Source organism: Scyliorhinus canicula, chromosome 9, assembly GCF_902713615.1.
Source record: "Scyliorhinus canicula chromosome 9, sScyCan1.1, whole genome shotgun sequence".
In the NCBI taxonomy this organism is placed as follows: domain Eukaryota; kingdom Metazoa; phylum Chordata; class Chondrichthyes; order Carcharhiniformes; family Scyliorhinidae; genus Scyliorhinus; species Scyliorhinus canicula.
Window position 1 is genome coordinate 8,937,152 of NC_052154.1, and position 19,420 is coordinate 8,956,571.

General features: G+C 46.8%; 1 protein-coding gene across 2 annotated transcripts in view; it reads left to right on the forward strand.

Moving 5' to 3' along the window:
* cdh8 (cadherin 8) overlaps positions 1–19,420 on the forward strand; it is a 264,118-nt gene that overhangs the window by 219,136 nt on the left and 25,562 nt on the right. For both annotated transcript variants that reach the window (XM_038806240.1, XM_038806241.1), the window contains exons 9-10: positions 2,197–2,318; positions 4,196–4,313. In XM_038806240.1, the coding sequence (XP_038662168.1) occupies positions 2,197–2,318; positions 4,196–4,313 (240 nt within the window). The remainder of the gene's footprint in view (positions 1–2,196; positions 2,319–4,195; positions 4,314–19,420) is intronic.

A 19,420-nucleotide genomic window follows, 5' to 3' on the forward strand; every position in this document is an offset into this window, starting at 1 on the left:
TATTGCCACTGCCAGCTGCTCTATAAAGGCGGTCGAGCACTTTCTGCTCAAACTGAAGCATTTAACACGGGAAAGGTGACAACTGAGTGTTTTAATGGACTACTTCAAAAGGCAATTTAGCCTCACTGGAGTTGGTCTGGAATCACATATCGTCCATACTGGATAACGATGAAAGGTTTCCTTCCTGAAGGTATATTTTCCTGCAAAATCATTCTATGACCTATTAACTCTGGAGGACTATTCATTCCTTTCCCTGCACTCTCTCACACTTTCATTCCCTCGCTCTGCCTGTTCATTCCCTGCCAATCAAGTTCAGTCTTTGCCCCTTTCTCTCTGGCTTGCTGAGTTCAACTGGCTAATTTGCACATGGAATCTCAATTCCATTGGACTGTCCGCACATTGGACTTTCCGACTGGATACTGGTCAGCAATGAAAATCCAGGGTAATTATCTACTCCATGGCGTAGGACAAGTGGCAAGTGCCTAGCAGAGACCAGATATCAAACTGACAGATTGAGCTTTGCTTGATAGAGTGCAACAAATCATGCATTCAAACGAGCTAGAAGTAATTCATTTTCTTCAACCTGCTTAAATGAACAATTAGAAGCTATCTCAAATTAATGTTTACATTTCAGATTGAAATGAAATGTGTGCCAGTTCATTTTGAGGAATTTACATCAATGTCTCTCAATGCCTTCTCCCCCGGACTAAATGTAGCTATTATTTGCTATCGATGTGTTCAATATTGATTTTAACACATCCTATACTTATGAAGCAACAGTGTCGCATTTTAATGAGTTGGGCAAAATATTGTGAAGGAAAATTTCATTTGTTAGAGAGAATAATTCCTAGTACAAAACCTGCTGGTAGAAACTTATTTTGATCTCACTGGAACGACGGAGGGTGAGGGGCGACCTGAGAGAAGCCTACCAGATTATGAGGGGCATGGGCAGGGTGGAAAGTCAGAAGCTTTTTCCTCAGAGTGGAAGAGTCAATTACTATGGAGCATAGGTTTACAGTGCGAGGAGCAAGGTCTAAAGGAGATGTAGGAGGCAAGGTTTGTACACAGAAGGTAGTGGGTGCCTGGAACTCGCTGCCGGTGGAGATGGTGGAAGCAGATACGATAGTGACTTTTAAGGAACGTCTTAACAAATACATGAATAGGAGGGGAATAGAGGGATATGGTCCCCGGAAGGCTAGGGGGTTTGAGTTCAGACGGGCAGCATGGTTGGTGCAGGCTTGGAGGGCCGAAGGGCCAGATCCTGTGCTGTAATTTTCTTTGTTCTTTGTTCTTAACATTTTGTTATATGCGGCCAGTGTTTTTCTTTGAATGGAGCAACCGAATGTTGTATATTTGCCTTGAGGACAATACATTGTAGATTGATCAGAATGATACCAGAGAATAAAGGGTCAAACTCGGTTTGTATTCCTTGCATTTAGAAAGTTGGAAGGGTAATCTCATTGAACTGTTTGAACTGATTCGGTGATCACTGAGTTTATGTGTTCCAGTGACCATAACCTGCTCCATATCCCATTGATATGTTTGCCCAAAACGTGTTGTAAGTATCAGTCTCAAAAGTTTCAATTCTCCCAATATCCCCTCACCCGATTCAGGGGAGAGAGTTCCAGATTAGGAGAAGGTATATATGGAATATTTACTCTGGTAGCAAAATCCAGGGGCGGCATGGTAGCACAGTGGTTAGCACAGCTCCAGGGTCCCAGGTTCGATTCCCGGCTGGGTCACTGTCTGTGCGGAGTCTGCACGTTCTCCCCGAGTTTGCGTGGGTTGCCTCCGGGTGCTCCGGTTTCCTCCCACAGTTCAAAATTGTGCGGGTTAGGTGGATTGGCTGTGATAAATTGCCCTGGGTGTCCAAAAAGTTTAGGTGGGGTTGCTGGGTTACGGGGATAGGGCGGAGGTGTGGGCTTAAGTAGGGTGCTCATTCCAAGGGCCAGTGCATACTCAATGGACCAAATGGCCTCCTGCACTGTAAATTCTATGATTCTATGAATCCATATCGTGGAGGCACAACCTTCAAATTAGATCTGGACCATTCAGGAGTGAAATTAGGAGGGTGTATTTCACCCAGGGCACAGTGGAAATCTGACACTCTCCTTCTCAAAAGGCTCTAGCCACAAGTTGTTGACGCGGTTCTTTCGAAGTGCTAACACACAGTACTTTATTTCTTTCTGCCTACAGGGAATCATAGCCAAGTGTCCCGTGTGCTTGTGGCTGTTAAGGTGCTTGATGTTAATGACAATGCTCCAGAACTTGCCTCACAGCCTGAGGCGTACCTGTGTGAAAATGGAAAATCTGGACAGGTGGGTATATCAATGCAGACGTTTAACAGGTTAGACGCTCATGACCAGACTCCAAGGCAATCAATCTCGGAGGAAAACCGATGGGAGCGATTTTAACCTTGCCCATTAGTCGGGAAAGTGATGGGATCGGGTGTAAACCTAGTTTTCCAACCCCGACCATTCAAGCCAATGGGGAAGGATGTTGGGAGAGGGAGAAAACTCCTGCCCATTCAATCCAGTGGTTTTCCCACTCAGTTGTTAGGTTAGAATTACCTCTGCGGTGTCGGCCATTGGCTACATAAGTTGATGCCATCGCTGTTTCATGTAAACACTACTGTTTTAGTGCCTTTCACCACACCAAATATAGTACTGAGCAGTAAGGCTTAGGTTTGCTCTGATTGGGCACATGGGGGAGGGAACCAACCATATCCGCTGTTTGATCACTATCCATGGCATGTAGAGAGGTTTATGTTCCCTCCATCAGGGATCAAACAACCCAATCAGTACAGATATTAGGTGTTGAACACTCAATGCAAAGGTTGTACTGAGGGAGCACTGCACTGCCGCAGCTGCTAGCTTTCAGATGAGATATTAAACCAAAGGCCCGGCGGCCAACTTAGGTAGATGCAAAAAATCCAATGTGATTTGAAGGATTGGGGAGTTCTGCCCAGGGCCTGAGTCAATATTTAGCACTCAACCAAAACACTGAGGAAAAAAAAAGAATCCAGTCATTTATTGAGAGTGGGTGCTTGCTGTGTGTCAATTGGCTGTTCCGTTTCTTCACCCTCGAACAGTGCAGACACTTTAAAATCCCATCAGCTATTCTTTAACTTGTACCATTAATGCAACAATTCCATCTGGCACCTCCTGTGGAAGGAAGGTGTGTTGTAACATTCCCCAGATCCCAAAAAGACGGCAGCCAATAAAGCTCAAGCTCACCTGCACCAGCGTGTCTGCCACACAGTCGGAAAAGTGGCAAAGTTGGTGTGGGAAGGAGGTCACATATCAGATGGGATTTTACCAGCTGGAGTAAGTCCTCATGTTGGGACCAAATGCAGATCCTGAGGCAATGCCTGGGGGCATCGTGATTGCCAGAACCACTGCAGCCTGGGCAGCACCATCACAAGTGGCTACCACTGAGGTGGCAGGGAGCACGAGAGGGCACCTCCATTTTGTGGCACCCCACTTGGGAGGAAGACAGTTAATTTTTTTTTTTGCTGGGGCCAGGAAGGGAATCTCCAGTACTCAGAGGTGGTAAGCCCTCCAATAATGGCAACGGTGCCATGCGGGCGTATGTGATGTAGGCCGGAAGCCTTTAGCCGTTCCCACCAGCGGGATCGTCCAGTCCCACCAATGGCGACCCCAATGCACGAGGAAGGGTGGCGATCAATGCGTTGACAGCAGTGGGACAAGAAGGCCTTGCCGCTGCCAAGACGGGTTGCCTCCTTCACTGCAAAAAAACATGCTGCGTGGGTTCAGAAAATTCCACCCTGTGGTCTCGACTGGGCTCGGTTGTGACTATCACAGCATTAGGGTAACTTGCTAACACTCCCTGTCAAGCCAGGCATGCAATCGGTGGATACATAGCCAGTACTCAGGGCCTATTCATCCCGGTGAAGCGATAACCGAGCATCAATCAGCGCTCTCAGGAGAGGAAAATTGGGTGGTGAGGTCAAAACACTTGAGTGTAAAGATTGCGTTGGCTGCTGCATATAAGCAACATGAAAAAGGCTATCTTGGTGGAAGTTTCCTCGGGAGTTCTTTTCAATTTACCTATGCGCGGAAAAGAAATGTTTGCATCTATGTTCAAAAGCCACGTGCAGGTGAACGTTACCGAGTGCTGCTGTTGTGTTTAGATTTCACTGTCAATGCTTCACTGCTCATTTAATCATTAACAGGTCATTCAGACGATCAGTGCCATAGACAAGGATGACCCAAAGGCTGGACAATACTTCTTCTACAGCCTGGCACCAGAGATCTCCAGGAACCCCAACTTTACAATCAAGAACAACGCAGGTAAACATGTTTGACAGTGAAGCGCTGAGCGCAAAGTCTCCTTGTCAGATCATCCCGCCAAACAGTGGCAACACAGCCAGCAAGCCAGTAAGCAATCAGGACTGTACAGGTTGTGCTGCAATGCCTTTCGATCTTAATTACAGCTTACAGTAATTAGCTGAAGGATTATCCATTTTGAGGGTAATTGTCACCCTGGCTCCACTTTGAGAGATAAACTAAGCAAGCGTGGCTGAGCAGCATTCTTCTGATCTTATTCTCCCTTCTTTCTGTAAATGCGCTGCTCCTTGAGATTGTCTGCCTATGGGAGCACGGATCTCAGCAAGGACAATGTGCTCTGTCAGCCCAAATGCAACAAATGACATTTTTATAGTGCATGATAGCGAGGTAAAACATCCCAAGGTGCCTCGCAGGGGTGACAATCGAACAAAATTCCACACCGAGCTACACAAGAAGATATTTATGTTGGTGACCAAAAGCTTAATCGCAGATGTCGATTTTCAGGAGCTCTTGAAAGATGGAAAGAGAGGTAGAGAGGCAGAAAGGTTGTGGGAGGCAACCCCAGAGCTTCGGGCCCAGGCAGCAAAAGGCACGGCCTCCCAAGTGTGGAGAGAATAAAATTGGGAAAGCTCGACAGGTCAGATTTGGAGGGGTGCTGCGATCTTGGAGGATTTGCATTATTGCATAAATTGTATAAATTTTAGCACGCGTTTAATAAATTCCTGTTGCTCAGCTTCAGCGTCATCTCAATAGGTCAATGTGCTTCTGCTCAACAGGGCACACAAGGAAAGGTACATTTTTGAACTGCAGTTCCTGCTGATTCAGATGATCACGAAGAGCGAAAGAGTCAGGGCCCTCAGTTACCAGTACCGAGAGGAGTGTTGCTTTGTTGGGGTGCCGTCTTTCACAGGAGACGTGAAAGATCCCCAGGCAATTGCAGTGCCAGTGTAGTACCATGGCAGGAATTGTACAAAGACAACTCAAGGTTATTCTACTTGGGGAATTTAGAGCCATCACAGGGACGTCTACTCCTTATCGAATATTCGATCGGGGTGTCAGGAACACGAAACCTGGGCTAGTTCCAGATCACTGTCCCAAAGCTTTAGGCATGGCTACCACAATTTTTAATGCTCCTTCCTGTAAGTTCAATTACTCTGTTATTGATTATGTGCGCCTCGTGACTGATCTAGGCTTGATTGGTTATGCCTGGGTGTGGACTCAGGGCAAGGTAAACAGGCACCACAGAAGCTATGAGAAGCTGAGCTGTGAGCATGAGGGCAGACATTTTGTGAATGCAGAGATGTTTCAAAATTCATATGAAGAAAAAATGTTGCACACTTGGAAACTAGTATCACCTCTTCATTGCTGAGATATATAAAATATACAACACCACCAAATAAAGAGAGTGGACTGATTGTCCAACCAGATATGCAGATTGCCGGGCTCTCAAAACTCAAAGATCAATGAACGTCCCTCCAACACTCAGCGATCGGCAGTCCTACTTGTCAAGGTGGGCGATGCCAATCTGAGCCAGAAGACAGTGACGGTGAAGGTTCGATAAATGTTTTTTTCTGTTAAAATTGCCACACCTGCCTGGCAATGCTCCTGCACCACCCACCCCCCCCCCCCCCCCCCCCCGCCCCACCACCCCTCCTCCCTCAACCAGAGGATGGTCTTCAGATCACAGATATTGCCCAGTTGCTGTTATGGATGCAAGGGGCCATTGTCTTGTAGTAACTTGACTCCACCGGTTAGGTACGAAGAATAAACGTTTATTTGCACAACATGTGTACAGAGTAGTGCAGCCACGATGCTGCCAGTCTGCCTCCTATTACGTAGAATGTACAGTGCAGAAGGAGGCCATTCGGCCCATCGAGTCTGCACCGGCTCCTGGAAAGAGCACCCTACCCAAGGTTAACACCTCCACCCTATCCCCGTAGCCCAGTAACCCCGCCCAACACCAAGGGCAATTTTGGACACTAGGGGCAATTTATCATGGCCAATCCACCTAACTTGCACATCTTTGGACTGTGGGAGGAAACCGGAGCACCCGGAGGAAACCCATGCACACACGGGGAGGATGTGCAGACTCCGCACAGACAGTGACCCAAGCCGGAATCGAACATGGGACCCTGGAGCTGTGAAGCGATTGTGCTATCCACAATGCTACCGTGCTGCCTCCTGGAACGAACTGAGCAAAAGCCCCCACTCCGCCCGGCGATTCTCATGCCCTAACTACCGATTGGGCAGGTGGGTCACATGACCCTTCAGAAGATCGTGCCAGACAGGGGTCAGCCACTTCATGTCTCCCACTCTAAGTTCTTTAATACACAGAATGACAGTTAACTTATTCAATTCCCCACAATGTACAACAATTAATATTTTTTAATCAGTCCATCAGAAACTCAGTCTCCCTGGTGACTTACACTTCCTCGTGGAGCAGCCCTGTCCCCCGGCTGGGATGTTGCTGTTGGGATCCTGGCTGCAGAAAGAGTCACCTGGGTCACTCTTCTGGAACTGATGCTTCAACCTCCTCTGTTTGAGTCAGAACCATACTCTGATTGGTAATTTAATTTCCCGGGCAGCAAACAGCACCTCCAGCTGGCAACAACCAATCAGGCTGTGACACTGGCTCCTGGAATGCCCCTTGTCCATGCAGATGGACCCCATGTTTCCTCAAAATCCTGTCCCATACTTGCACTTCATAAAATAATGGTCCTGTCTTGCCCACAATGTGACGATATGCATAAAGCAATTATGTACGTAATATTATACATGACCTCCGACCACCAGGTGGCAGTGTAAACCCACCATGTGACCCTGTGTCTGGGGGGTTGGGAGCAAGTCTTGTTGGAGGATAAACATATTTTTCAGTAGCTCTATGATAGTTAGCAGTTTATTATTTTATTTATCCTAGTTATCTTCATCATGCAGTTGTTTCATAATAAATTATTTAAAATAGATGTTCTGTAGTTCATCATTTCATATCGGCCAGTCTACAGAACATAACACACCAATTCCTCGAACTCCCCTTGGGTCTCTCCCGGAATTTCTCATGCAAACTGGATCATCTATTTAGAAAGATCGTGCATCTTTAATCGAATCATGATTACACTGTTTTGCATCTACCAACCCACTAAATTTGGGATCACCTACAGCCATTTGGGTTGGGCGTCCACCAATAGTAGACACATCGTGCCAAATTGGCCGACCTGGCCAATCCCAAGGGTGCAAAGGGGTAGCAGCAGATAACGCCTGCTGTAACTGGCGCTGATCGCAATGCTTCGCTCATCTCTCAATATCGGCTTCGATGCCTGGCCATCAAACATTGCTTCGGGCAAGCATCTTCATTTTTGACACGTCCGGGTGGGCAATATCTAACTCTACAAGGAACAATTCCCTTCCCTGGCACAGGGACGATTACTCTCGCTGCCCCTTGGATGACGCCGTTCTCGCAGCTTACTCATCTTTCCGAAAGTGGCAGGGCTTCAGGCCTTCAGAAATCCTCACACTCTGCCAACCTACTGATATCTTGTGTCTTATCATTGATAACAGCGGGTCTGGGCCAGTCCACAATTTTATTTGCTGGTCTGGCACTGACAAAGTGTCACATTCATTACCATCATGATCTCTTATAGCACTGGGTTGGGGGGAACGAGGGGCAGTGGAAGACAACCAAGGGCATCAGCATTAGCTATCTGTGCCCCTGGTCGGTGTTCAAATGTACATTGACAAGCTGATGAGATCAATACCTAGTGCTGAATCCTGGCCAATGTAGTTAGCGGTATAGCTCCTTGAAAGGACCCAACAATGGCTTGTGGTCCGTTACCACAGTACAATGTTTTCCACAAACATAGAATTTACAGTGCAGAAGGACTCTATTCAGCCCATCAAGTCTGCACTGGCCTTTGGAAAGAGCAGCCTACTTAACCCCACACCTCCACCTTATCCCCATAACCCAGTAACCCCACCTACACTTTTTTTGGACAGTAAGGGCAATTTAGCATGGCCAATACACCTAACCTGCACATCTTTTACTGTGGGAGGAAAACGGAAACCCACGCAGACACAGGGAGAACCTGCAGACTCCGCACAGACAGTGACCCAAGCCGGGAATCAAGCCTGGGATCCTGGCGCTGTGAAGTGAAAGTGCTAACCACTGTGCTACCATGCCGCCCAAATACTGGTTTCTCACATGGTACACAGCAGATAGTCCCTCTTTTTCGATCTGTGAATAACGTTTCTCAGCTCCTGAAAGGGATCTTGCCACATTTTCCATAAGCATCTCAGAACCATTGTGACCCTGCACTGGGGGGGGGGGCTGCAGGCAGTGGAGTTCAAAAACTCTTCAAGGTAGGGAAAGACCTCCATCTGTTTAAAAGAAAATAAGTAAAAAAATGTAAAGACAGCCCCTTGGGCCAGATCTCCAGTGAAACCGACGCATCACAGAACAAATGGAAAATAGCCTCTTCAAATGGCCACAGGAAGAAGAAATTAAAGAAGCTGCAGAGATCGGTAAAAGGGCTTTCTGCCAGTAGAAGAGAAATTTAAAAGCTTTTAAGAAAGGTTCAAAAAGGGTCAGCTAGTATTCCCGCCAGAACATCAAAAGCACAGGAAAAGCATCGAGGGAGACACGGTAACTGCTGGCAGTCAAAAGAAAGAAGACAGTCTTAAAACGATAATGCAATTAAAGTGGTAATGCAGAGATCAATGGACAGGAAAATTGGAGAAGTCCCCGGATAAAGGTAGACTCTCAAAAATGTCCACAAGCAACAAAGATCTCAAGGAGGAGGCAACGCAAGACCTCAGAGGAGGAAATGAAGACCTCAGAGAAGAGGCAACAGAAGACCCCAGAAGGAGGGCACTGAGAGACCCCAGGGGGGCAACAAAAGACCCCAAAATATGGGCAACAATGAAAGACCCCAGAAAGCGAGAAATGAAAGACACTAAATGACGAAATGAAGAGCAACTAGGGAATTGCAGAACATTTTATCCAGACCAGACTCAGCTAACAGTGAAGCCAAAAACGGGTTTAGCTGAAGTTAAGGCAAGAAATGAAGATTCCATTTGTGAAATGGATGCGTCCAGTAAGAACATAATGATTTTCCTAAAAAGAAATGCAGAAATTCAAGACTTGAAGATAAACCAGGAACTATGAGTAGGCAAGATGAATCCAGTAGTTGCTTGACCTTATTAAATACTTCTCTCTGTAGTACTCTCCAGAACCATCTCTGGTGGTTCTTCAGTAACACATGTGAAGGAGCTAATCGTGTTGACCGATTTGGAAGGAAATGCCCGTGATAATTAACCACCCCCAGGAATGATTTAAGCTCTGAGGTATCCTTGGGGAAGATGCCTCCTTTGTTGCCCATATTTTGTCCTCCATTGTCCCTGGCATCCACACGATAACCAGGGTAAGCTACTTTGCTGGCCTGGAGAGTGTATTTTCCTCTTTCTAGGCAAACTCCCTCTTCCTAATACCTTCTCAGTATTTCAAGATTATCCAAGAGTTGTTCTTGAGTTGCACTGTCAAGCAACCAAATATACAACACCCTGTAATGAACTTTCTGTGGCTTTGTGAAATGCCATGCAAGCTGATAAAATGCCAAAAGGCAAGAGTGTATACTGATATAACCCTTTATGGATGTTAAAAGTCACATATCCCCTGGAAGCATCATCCAACTCCAACTGTTGATATGCATGATTAATTTCCAATTTCGTATATGAATGTTCTCCAGCCAGTCTTGAGTATAAATCCTCGATCTTTGGCCTTGGATAACTGCCCAGTTTTGCGGCTTGGTTTAATATGAATTCATAGTCTCCACAGATGCAGACTCTCTTATCTGGTTTGACAACAGGAACAATGTGGGCTGCCCATCTAACAAACTGGACTGGTTGGATGATACCCAGTTCTTCAAGCATTTCTAGCTCAGACTCAACTTTTCCCAGCAATTCATAGGGCACAAGTCTAGCCCAGAAAGATTTTGGGATGGCTTCTGCATCTACGTGAATCCTAACCTTTCAACCTTTTATTTTTGTTTCTTCCCAGTTCATCTGAAAACATCCTGATACATCCAGTTTACTTCATGCAGGCCCCCTTCCTTAATTCTGAAAATTCCCAACTGGTTGAGTTTAATTTCTTGGGGCCAGTCATGGTCCATTAGACTTGACCCTTGGCCAGACACCATGGTTAATGGTTGTTGGGCGGTTGCTGCCCTTAGCTCACAGGTGTTCCAATTATTTCCATTGTCTGAATGGCCTCCCACGTGTAGGTAGCCAATCTGGCGAATTAGTTCTGCAACTTCAGACGTTGACCCCCTTCTCGAAGATGTCTGCAGGTCTGCTCCCCTACTATGGTAGTAGCCTTTCCCGTGTCTACTTTTCTTAATGGACTGCCAATGTAACGTGGACCACCGTGCCCATTTTCCCATTATTCATCGAAAGAACGTCCCGATCACTTGCAGAAAAATCTTCAATACTATGTACAGATGCTGAACTGTTCACTCTATTGCTAATAGGCATACTCTGCTTACTGTCGCATCTGTGCCCCAAATGACCCGTCCTGTGGCATGTGAAGCATTCGGCTTCCTTGAATCTGCAAATCTCTGGGGAGTGATTTCCCCCATACCTTTAACACCCTGTATCAATCTGAGATTGTTAAATCATTCTCCTGAATCTTCTAACGCTGCTAGCTTCTGTGTGCTTCCTGGTTTAAACTGGTCTCTTTGCTATTGGTGCCGGCGCCCTCTGCAGCTTCCCGTCCTAACTGGTGGACAGCACCATTCTGCGTGTTCTGAGTTCCTTGGTTCCCTTTGCAGCACTCTCCTTTGCTGACACTATTTCCATCGCTTTTTAAATATTAATCTCAGTTTCTGCCAGCAATCTCCTCTGTCTGGCCTCGTCACTGACTCCCCAGACCAATCGATCCTTCAGCATATAATTTTGTTTGTCCCGAAGTCGTAGTATTTTGCAATCTTCCTGAGCCTTGCTATGTAAGTCGCAACAGTCTCCCCTCGGGCTCGCCCCATGGAATTCAATTCAAATTGTTGCAAAGTAATGGGCGGCGATGCTCTTTTCCTAAATTCACTATCTCTATAAACGAGCTTGCATCGGGCACATTTGGGTCGCAGGGCTATGATCTTAATTATAAGTTTGTGTCCCGCATGCGCATAGTAATCTCACCTTCTTCTTCCCCGCCTCTTCAACTCCACTTGCTCAGAAGAAAAATTCTGGTCACTCAACAAAACGCAACCAATCTTCAGCCGGGAAGTTGAAGGGATCCACTCTTCTGAAGACAGGCGTGTCTGCAGATATCTTCTGGTTCACAAGCTTGCCTTTGACTGGAACAGGTTCTGAGCTGATAACCTTGCAAGCACACCTGTTGCCTTATTTTACTTTGTCGCAGAATGTAGTAACCTGGTTCCACCGATTCGATACAAATAGCGAACATTTACTCACACAACATGCTATGTACAGAGTAGTGCAGCTACAATGCTGCCAGTCTGCTTCCTGGAACTGAGCAAAAGCCTACGGATCTGATCAGCGATTCCTCCGTGCTTATTACCGATGGGGCGAGCAAGTCACATGACTCTTCAGAAGGTCACCCCCTAAAGGGGCCAACTGCTGGAGGTCACCTGAGTGAGCATTCATCCCCTGCCCCCCCCCCCCCCCCCCCCCCCCCTCCCCGACCGACACCTCCCCACCACCCCCCTCCCCCCACCCCCCTTTCCAACATTCAGCCCTCAACCCACCACAATGGCATGGATGCGCTCCATGCTGGAGCAGGGTTCCTGTATTTCTGAGTGAAAAAAATTGGCCTGAATTGGCTGGGCAGCCGATCTGACTCCGATCCACCCAAATCGAAAATGGCCGAGGGTTGGCATTGTGGCGGCAAACCAACATGAAGGCCGTTGGCATGAAATTTGCAGCTGCCCACCTCCGATGCCATTAACCGAGTGAAAATCTGGCCTGAAGCTTGGGTCTAAATGGCTGAGGATTTTGAGTAAAGGAAGACTGACAGAGGTACGAAGGCCATCTCCATGGATCAGTATGACAGATTTCCGTTTCGAGTTGGAATAAGAATACTAAAGTTTGAGTTGGAGTAGAGAGGTAGTGGGAGGAATTGGCAACAAACTTAATAAAGTGTAAGTAAAGTGAGAGCATGTTTGTGTATAAAAAAACGTAATCATTTATTTTCAATTCCCCGGCAATAACCAGCGATGCTTCAATTTACTTTTGAATATACTGGGCTGGATTCTCCATCGGCGGGATCATCGCTTCGCCGGCAGCGCACTGACGCCCGCAGATTTCCTGACGGCGTGGAGGTGCCCACAATGGGAAACCACATTGGCTGGCTGCCGGGACAGAGAATGCCGCTGCTGGCTGGGGCGCACTGCACCAGAAAACAAGTGCAGTGGGACAGAGAACCCGCCCATTGTGTGTGTAAACAAAGCAGGATATTGGAGCCACCATCAAACATGACCACCGATTGCCATCTGAGCATGTGTAATGGTCCTGCGCCACCCAGTGTGGCGTTGGTAAGAGACGCAGTCTTCAAGAGGATGCCAAACGCTTCTGTAATTTTGAGGGAATTAATTTTAATCCAGTCACAGCTGGGTGCAACAGGTTAATCCTGCGGGAGCCCCAAATCGCGTTTTGTGCCGGGCATGGGGCCGATCACGAGTCACACGACTCGCACCGGCCGGCACGATCTGGATCACTCTCTCACCGGGCGAGATCCAGATAATCATATTTAAATTAGCCTAATGTCCCCAGGCGCATTCACCCGGTGCCCAGGAGCCAACAGCCACGCCTGCAAGGCTTCAACCGGGAGCCGATTAGTACTGGTTCCAGAAGCGTGGACTTGGTGCGATGGCATGTTGCAGGGGTCTTGGAGGCTATTAGAGCCCCCTCTGCCCGGGGGCCAGGCACAGGGCAGACTGGTACCCTGGCTGTGCCCCCCCAGAACCCCTTACACTATCAACCTCTCACCACCAGGGTGGCGAATTGTCACTGTCAGTATGCCAGGGGCAGTGCCAGGAAGCCAAGTTGGCACTGCCAAGGGTTGGCGCCTGAGGGGCCCTGCCAATGAAAGGGTGGCTGAGGGGGGCTGTGAAGGGGCCGAGGAAAGGTTGAGGGGAGGTGAAAAGGGGTAGTTCTGACAGTGGGGGGTCCCGAAAGGGGGGGGTGTAGCGATCAAGGCAGACTTTCAAAATGATGCCCCGATCAGTGAGGAGCCGGTCCTGCTGGTTCATTCAGCTCCCCAGTGCCGGAAAAATTTCAAACGGTGGCCACGACCAGGAAGAAACTCCCCGAGGTCGAAAGAAACGGATAAGCGCCGTTGAAAAGCGGTCTGATTCTCGGCATTGCAGCCATTATGAAACACCCGGTCCAATGCGGCCGAAACCTGACTTTGTAATTTTTCCAGTGTATCGCGCCCAAGATAACTTCTTTCCAATTGATCTCGATCGAAACCCGTTGCCAGGTTTACTGAAATAAAACCTGAAAATGCAGGTGACACGCCGTTAGCCGGTGGTGGCATCTTCTAGACCTGCTGCTGTCAATGTGTTTCCCGTTGTTTGTTCATTCCGCCGCCACTCCAGATTTTATTTCTGAGTTTAGTTACTGGCTATCAAGCACAATTTCAAACTAAACTGCATTGTGTAAAACCCATGCCACTCGTTGCAAGAATTCATTAAAGTCAACTCGCTTTAAAGCTGCACTCTATTCAAATATATTTCTTTCGGAGAAAAAGAGAAGCACAATTAAACTGTAAATACTGTGGCAAGGATCTTCTGCCGAATTTTGCAATGGTCCCAACAGACTAGTTCTTACCAGTTCCTATAAATAGGACTTGTGAAGATGACTAATTATTAAACAAGTCAACCCAAAAATTATGTATTCAGTGAGTTCCGTCCATGCTGAAAGTCAAAGAATAAATTAAAGAGGATGGGAAGAGACTTAGAATTGAAAGAGAAAGTGGATGAGCAGAGATAGAAAGTGCACAAAAGGACAAATGAGTGATCCAGGAGGATGGGTACAGCTGCAAAGTCAGCAGCAGTAATAATAAGTAAAGCTAAATGAAGACAGTCAGCAAATTAAAATTTTCAGGAAGAAGGAATTAAAGAGCCAGAAAATCAGAACCGACGTGGAAATGAAGAGAGGAATCTGGTGAAATGGAGCAGAAATTTCAATCGAGCAGGCGAACATCTAGACATAGGAGGGATAATTTCACAAGGCTGCACTCCCAATGAGGATCCATGCGCACGTCACACACACAGGAATGTTTCAGTTGCACTAAAGTGATACGACTAAGAGAATCGCAGGGACGTGTTCAATTAAAATAGATGAGTGACCTGCTGGTTTATTAACTCTGGATTCGGAATGCAAATACAGCTCAGGCTCCTGAAATGGAATAAGGGTGAAAGAGTGAGCAAGGGTGGACAGGATCCAGCATATACCAGACCTAAGAGGTCGGCACAGTAGCACAGTGGTTAGCGCTGTGGCTTCACAGCACCAGGGTCCCAGGTTCGATTCCCGGCTTGGGTCACTGTCAGTGCGGAGTCTGTATGTTCTCCCCGTGTCTGCATGGGTTTCCTCCGCGTGCTCCGGTTTCCTCCCACAAATCCCGAAAGACGTACCTGTTAGGTGAATTGGACATTCTGAATTCTCCCTCTGTGTACCCGAACAGGCGCCAGAGTGTGGCGACTAGGGGATCCTCACAGTAACTTCATTGCAGTGTTACTGTAAGCCTACTTGTGACAATAATAAAGATTATAATCTAATCACGTTCATGACAGTATAAGGAGTCTAAAGTGACCACATTACATGGCAACGCATGCTGGAGGACTTGCCCTAGTCATCTTTCAGCTACTCTCCGAGTTTAACTCCTCGTTGTGGGGTCGGAATTCTGCTGAGACCCCACCTCAAGATCTTGGGCTCCAGAAAATTAGCCAGTGGTCAAGGATGGAAAAAATAATTTTTTTTTTTTAAAAGAGTACAAGCTTCATTTCTCTAACCTATCCACCGAAATTCGATTCATAATTTTCTTGGCCACTGGTTGGTTTCACTGGGTGAATACTTGCATTCCAGTTTCAGGTTAGCTCAACTCATAGCTTTGTAGCCTCTGAGTCTGCGATTGTGATTTTATGCCCTCCTGTCAGACTCAAGTATGAGTTTATAGCAGCACAGAAAAGGTTCAACCAACATTCCATTTGTTTGCCATTCATTTGCAAGAACAGGCAGATCCCATGATAATTTGAAATGAAATGAAAATCGCTTATTGTCACGAGTAGGCTTCAATGAAGTTACTGTGAAAAGCCCCTAGTCGCCACACTCCGGCGCCTGCCCGGGGAGGCTGGTACAGGAATCGAACCGTGCTGCTGGCCTGCTTGGTCTGCTTTAAAAGCCAGCGATTTAGCCAAGTGAGCTAAACCAGCTGACATTTAAAAATTAACCCAAACCACAAAAGGTATATCGGCTGCTAAGGCATTGCGTTTGCTATCTATTGCGCTTTGCTTTGCACAATTGGTTTTCATGTTTCCCTACATAGTAGCAGTTAATGCACTTCAACAGTAATTCATTGGATATTAAGGTCTTTGGAGATTCCAAGAATCATTTTGCAGCTTTATAGAACCTTAGTTAGGCTGCATTTGGAATATAGTGTTCAATTCGCCACACTACTAAAGGATGTGGAGGCTTTAGAGAGGGTACCGAAAAGATTTACCAGGATGTTGCCTGGTATGGAGGGCATTAGCTATGAGGAGAGGTTGGAGAAATTCAGTTTGTTCTCACTGGAACGACGGAGGTTGAGGGGCGACCTGCTAGAAGTCTATCAGATTATGAGGGGCATGGACAGTGTGGATAATCCGAAGCTTTTTCCCAGGGTGGAAGTCAATTACTAGGGGGCATAGGTTTAAGGTGCGAAGGGCCAGATTTAAAGGAGATGTACGAGGCACATTTTTAAAAAGAGGGTGGTGGGGTGCCTGGAACTCACTGCCGGAGGAGATGGTGGAAGCAGATACGATAGTGACTTTTAAGGGGCATCTTGACAAATACATGAATAGGGTGGGAATAGAGGGATATGGTCCCTGGAAGTGTAGGGGTTTTTAGTTCAGACAGGCAGCATGGTCGGTGCAGGCCTGGAGGGCCAAAGGGTCTGTTCCTGTGCTGTAATTTTCGTTGTTCTTTGCTCTCTTTGTTCATTAAAAGTCGCTCTGTATATACTTGGCTGGAATTCTCCGTTGCCGGGATTCTCTTTTCCCACTGGCAACGCACCCCCCCTCCCATGGGTTTCCCGGCGGCGTGAGGTGGCTTCAATGGTAAATCCCAGTGACAAGCCATGAGAGAATCCCGCCGCCAACGAACGGCACGCTGTCGACAAACATATGGCGCGGGAATGAGAGAATCCAGCCCAAGTTCATTTCCTCCCTGTCACAACTTCCTTTTCTCAAGTATTGTATTATGACCTCTGACCCTGTAATAACTTCCCATCATTCAGTGTCCCGTTACTAAGTTCCTTTCTCAAATTCTCTGCCTTTGCCTTCCCATTCTGAAAATTCCAATCACCGCCTCACACCTTCAGTATCTTGCGACTTTCTCCCATCCGCAGGTTACCCGTCACCACCTTCCATCCTTGAGCATGCTGCGCAAGCTCCAAACCCTAATTTCCCTGTGCTTGCCCCCAAGTCCCACATTTCTTCGCCGCAACTTTCCAATCTCAATCAGAAGTAAGGAAGCTCTTCAATCCCTCAAACGGCATGAAGTGATCCTGGTAACCTGAACCAGACCGTCCGACTCTCGGTGGAGTCTGAATGGACGTGTCTGAACCATCAGGGTCACTGAGATGTAAATCCTGCAGGGGCACGCATATTGAGCTTCACATTCTGTTTGTGTACTTCTCACTGAAAGAACAATGAAAATGGATGAGTTATCTTGGAAAATTACAGAATTATGAACATCATGCTTTTAATTAATGGCTATTAGCAATCACCATCCTAAGCTTACACATGTAATTACACAGTGATTTGAAGAGAAAGAGATGGCATTTTTGTTCTCTCTGCATTAGTGAGTCCCTCCCTCTCAACGTTCTCACAGGAGAAATTACTAATTCATCATTTTTAATGATACATGGGTGGGTTACCAATTAGTAAGGACATGAAAGAGACAGCCCCTTGGTAGCTCAATTTCCAACAAGTTTTTTTTTCCCCTCATCTGTAGCTTCCCTGTGGGAGTCACAGAGTACAGAGAAAATAAAATACTTGCCTCAATGAATTCAAATCTGGTAGGAATTCCCAGGTTGATTCCAGGCTTAGACGCATCCGAGGAAGCTCTTCACTTCAAGTGTCAGCCAAGGCACAATTTTTACTGAGTCAGACGTCTGTGGGTTTGGGTCTTGCTCCATAAAACCTGGTCAAAGGAGGCTCTGAGTGGGTGATGCATGGTCGGAGGTGTGTATCCAGAATGAGATGTTAAGCCAAGACTTCATAGGCCCTCTCAGCTGGAGGTAAACAATCACACGATGCTGCACCTAACCTCTCCCCACGGAAACCCGACAAGCTACTTGGTGAGCCAATAATAATCTTTATTGTCACAAGTAGGCTTACGCTGCAATGAAGTTACTGTGAAAAGCCTCTAGTTGCCACATTCTGGCGCCTGTTCGGGTATGCAGGGTCAGAATTCAGAATGTCCAAATTACCTAACGTCTTTCGGGACTTGTGGGAGGAAACCAGGACACCCGGAGGAAACCCACGCAGACACGGGGAGAACGTGCAGTGACCCAAGCCGGGAATCGAACCTGGACCCCGGAGCTGTGAAGTCGCTGTACTAACCACTGTGCTACCGTGCTGCCCACACGGTACCACAGTGGAAGCGTAATACTGCTTCAATGTCACTCTCTGTTAACGTGTACAGCATCTTTGCTACTCTCTTGCCAATTAAAGTTAAGCTGAGACGAAAGGGAAAATGCTGGAAAATCTCAGCAAGTCTGGCAGCATCTGTAGGGAGAGAAAAGAGCTAACGTTTCGAGTCCAATGACTCTTTGTCAAAGCTGAGAGAAAAGAGCTAACGTTTCGAGTCTGATGACTCTTTGTTAAAGCTCAATAAAGCAATAAAGCTTTTCTCCAAAGTTAAGCTGAGCATCCTTTATCATTCTTAACTTATCAATGTTGACTTTGATTGGATAAGGTACTAAAATGTATCGGCACAGTAAGCAATTTGCTTGCAAGCACAGAGTAGGATGAAATCAGTATGATTAGTAAAAGATCCCATTTTACCTTCAAAATCTCTACTTATAAAACCTGCCAACTTGGCTCAATTGGTGGCACTTTCATTTCCGAGCCAGAGGCTTGAGGGATCATGTGTCGTTCCAGAGACATGAACACATAGCCTGGGAGACACTGCAGTGCGATACTGTGGAAGGCTCGAAGTCCGGTCTTTCAGATGAGATGTTAAACCAAGGCCCCGTTTGACCTCACAGGTAAAACTCTTGTAGGTAAATGAAGAGCTGGGCAGTTCTCCCTGGTTTCTTGGCCATTATTGATGCCTCAATCAGCATGGTTATAAAAAAAAAGATAATTTGGGTGCGATAACATCGGTGGGACCTTAGTGTGCGCGAATTCAGTGCCATGTTTTCTTCATCATTACGCACAAGAAAGTACTTCAATGGTTGTAATGTAAATTGGTAAATTCAGAGAGCTTGAATCATATTATATAAACTTTCTTGTTACTGAAAGGGGTGTTGATGAGGGTAATGTACTTGATGTGGTCTATCTGGGCTTTCGCAAGGCCTTTGATAATGTCCTTTGTGGCAGGCCCCAAGTGGGCCCATGGGATCCAAGGCAAATATGGAATGCTGGATCCAAAATTAGCTGAGAGGCAGGAAGCAGTGGTGATATTAAAGGGGTGTTTCTGTGGCTGGACGTGTATGGGGATCTGCAGGACTTCGCGCTGGGGCCCTTTCTATTTGTGGTGTACATTAATGATTGAGACTTAAATGTAGGGGGTATGATCAAGAGGTTCACGGGTGACATAACTATTGGTCGGGGAGTTTTGAGTTTGAGGAAGCAACCAAACAGGAGCGTACGGAAACGAGCAGCTTATTGACGTAAAAT